The sequence below is a fragment of the Eurypyga helias genome, unplaced genomic scaffold (assembly GCF_000690775.1).
Source record: "Eurypyga helias isolate BGI_N326 unplaced genomic scaffold, ASM69077v1 scaffold39867, whole genome shotgun sequence".
Classification (NCBI taxonomy): domain Eukaryota; kingdom Metazoa; phylum Chordata; class Aves; order Eurypygiformes; family Eurypygidae; genus Eurypyga; species Eurypyga helias.
In genome coordinates, this window is record NW_010260514.1 from 6,037 (window position 1) to 9,085 (window position 3,049).

General features: G+C 47.6%; 1 protein-coding gene across 1 annotated transcript in view; it reads right to left on the minus strand.

Annotated features, from left to right (window-relative positions):
* Window positions 1-1,243: 1,243 nt before the first annotated feature.
* TMED8 (transmembrane emp24 protein transport domain containing 8) overlaps window positions 1,244-3,049 on the minus strand; it is a gene marked incomplete at its 5' end in the record, with an annotated part of 5,894 nt that continues 4,088 nt past the window's right edge. Inside the window, 2 exons of the mRNA XM_010155059.1 lie at window positions 1,244-1,588; window positions 2,596-2,895. Of these exons, the coding sequence (XP_010153361.1) occupies window positions 1,371-1,588; window positions 2,596-2,895 (518 nt within the window). The remainder of the gene's footprint in view (window positions 1,589-2,595; window positions 2,896-3,049) is intronic.

Sequence of the window (3,049 nt, forward strand, 5' to 3'; positions counted from 1 at the left end):
AGGTGCTTTACCTGCTGGATTTAAAAATAAAACTCAGAACTCTACTACAATCACCATGCAAACAGCCATTTTTTGTCTCTGCAGAGGTATCAAAATGTAAATACAGTAGTATTCTTAGAAAAGAGAATGATTTCAAGTTAAAAGTATTAAAATAAACAACAGTTACAGATAAACATGATTTAAAATTCATCTCTGAAGGATTAACTTAATCCCTGTTCAACTGTGCCACTGCTCGAGGAGAAGGTGATCACAAATGCCATCACTAGTCACCAAAACACCCAAGCAACTCCATCCCTTACCATGTGGCCAGGGTTAGCAACGGCCTCGCTGGTTCTGGTTCACCAAAAGGATTGGTTAAATCCTGCTCCTTTCTGAGCAGAGACATTATTTTCTAACAATACCTTTGCAATAGCAGCTGACAAGCTACACTTCTCCTGGGAGCCTTTTCCTTGCTACATATGGTATTATCCAGCTGGCAGCTATACCAGTGAACCGACATGCTGCTACTGAGAAACATTTCCTGTATATTTATTGGTTGTACTCCAACCTTTGCATGTTTATTCAGTACAGCAGTAAGTAACTTCTTCTGCTTCACATCTGGAGCACCGAAAAAAAAATTTTGGTGGTCACTGAAGTTTTAATTGTCTACATATCCCTACAGTCAACATGTATAACATCCAATTCTTAATCTGCAGGAAAACCTCCGTATGGACTTGTAGATGTTCACCCTCCCCCACCCCCTGTTCAAACACATGCCACGGGGCCGCCTGCTGTAGCCTGGCCCAGCCACTGCCACACGGGCTGCCGCTAGCCAGCGGCACCCCACTCCCACGAACAAAGGAGGCATTGGCTGCTGGTGACATGACTTGGTGGCAGGTGAGGAGGTTACCTGTGGCTTGGTGACAAGCCAGCTGTGCTTTTGGCTCACTGCAGCTGGCAGCTGCCCTCTAGTGATGCAGATGCAGAAGAGTCATAGAAGTTATTCACAAAACAGTAACAGATCAAGAATATTTTCACTGCAGCTCTTACCAGCGCGACAGGTCAAAACCCCGAGCACCTGAACCTGGCCTCCGGGCATTCACCAGCTGTGAGGTCAAGGCCCAGCCCAATGCCTGCTCAGAGCAGACCTCCCGAAGCTTTACAGGAAGAGCAGGTGCCTGTGGACAGCCCAGCAGTCACAACTACCCTTCTCCACTGGGACAGCAGGCAAGGAGGGTGTGGGAGAAACCAGTTAAGTGTCTGAAGAGGAGCCAGCAGAATTGTGCCTTGGTTCTGTCACACAGCAGTGCCCATCAGGCGGTACCAGGGCTGGGTGGCAGCCTGCTACACTCACTGTTACCTGCCTGCCACCCCTGCCCCTTCGCGTTTCTTCAGCTGGTGTAGTAGACGTGAAAGAAGAGAGTCTTATTGCGGAGAAGAGAGTACGAGTTATCAAATTTCAGCAGGTAGATGCCCTCGCCTGGGTACTCGTGGCTGCCTGCCTGCACCTCCCGATGGCTGTTCCGTCGATACACTGGCATGATTTCTCCGTAGCGGTTCCGCAGATAGCTTTTGGAGCCCCTTTCCACATCACCGACTGGGGCGAGTCCTGAATGGGAGAGAGGAGACAAGTAAGTAGGCCAGAGCCAGTGAAGCCATTAGGTAGTCCAGAAAAAGACTAACAAGACCAGAATGCTGCAGAGGCATGCAGATCTACGGAAGGATAACTACGATAACATTACCCACAGCGCCTGCTCGGGCCTTTCTGCAAATACTACCCACAAAGTCCAGCTTTCCTTATCACGACAAAGGACGTGCCAAGAACCAGTTCTCTTGGGAATACTGATGGGGACAGCATCCACTTGCCTGCCAGCCTGGTCCCCTCTCCCTGGACTTACCTTTTAGACAACTCGCTGCATTTATACACACAACAGGATATATAATTATATCTGATCTTTATCCATATCTGATATAGTCTTGAGGCAAAAGAGAAGCAGGAAAGCTCTTAGCTATAACCTCACTGTGTTTATGTCCTCAATTCACTTCTCAGAGAGGATTCCTCACGCAGGAACCTACTCCTCTTTGGAGGACCTTCAAAATTAATTTCAGACACCAAGCCCCCAGCTACACTGGTCACACATACACTGAAGCCAGAAAACAGGTGAGACACACCGTACTGTTGTAAGTACAGACACAGACAGTGTCTCAATGCAGTCAGCAGGAGCTACTGATATACTAGGGAAAAAAACCCCAAAGACCCAGAAGCAACACCTTTTTACTCCTACTCACCACCAGAAATTTCTCAGGCTGAGAGGCTAAGCAAAAGCCAAAATTTCAGACCCTAATCTTTTTACCAGCTAGATGCTGAACAAGTGAACTCTGAGTTTATTTTATAATGTGTGCAATTTTAAGAATGTCTTGGAGAAGGACAGCCATTGACATGCTGAAGCAGGAAGGGCTAATTGCTTTCTCATCACAGCCTAACCAAGAACCCAAAAGGCTGCAGAGATAACAAGTGGGCTGAGTAAACAAAGCAGATGGAAAGTACAGCATCAGACCATCTCAGCGGCATGGCAGCAAGCACCACAAATTAACCCTTATAAGCTCTGCACTAACCTTCAATTTCCTCCTCCTCCTCTTCATCCTCTTCATCACTGGATTCACTGACCTGAACAGTAATGGCAGTGCTAGTAACTGTGGTCCAGTCAAAATAGACTCCAAACCCAATGTCGTAGTCATCTGTAGCAAACTCCCAGCAAATGCATTTCCCATCAGGATGGGTTGGCACGCGGACCGTCACCACCTCGCCTCGCTTCACCACCATCCGGCCATTCTTCTCCTTTCCTATCTTGGCTTTGAATTCCTTCGTCTTCTCAGTGGTCCACATGGTGGGTGGAGCCAGAGGGGGAGGCTGAGCTGAGACAAGGGAAAAGATGGAGGGCTCGCCTGACTTTTCACTACTGACAAGCTGTTATCTGAAAATAGCAAAGCTATTTCTGATAAGGCTTTTGCATTCTGGAGCTAACTCCCAAAAGCCTTGAATATGAAGAATTCCCACTTGCTAGTCAGG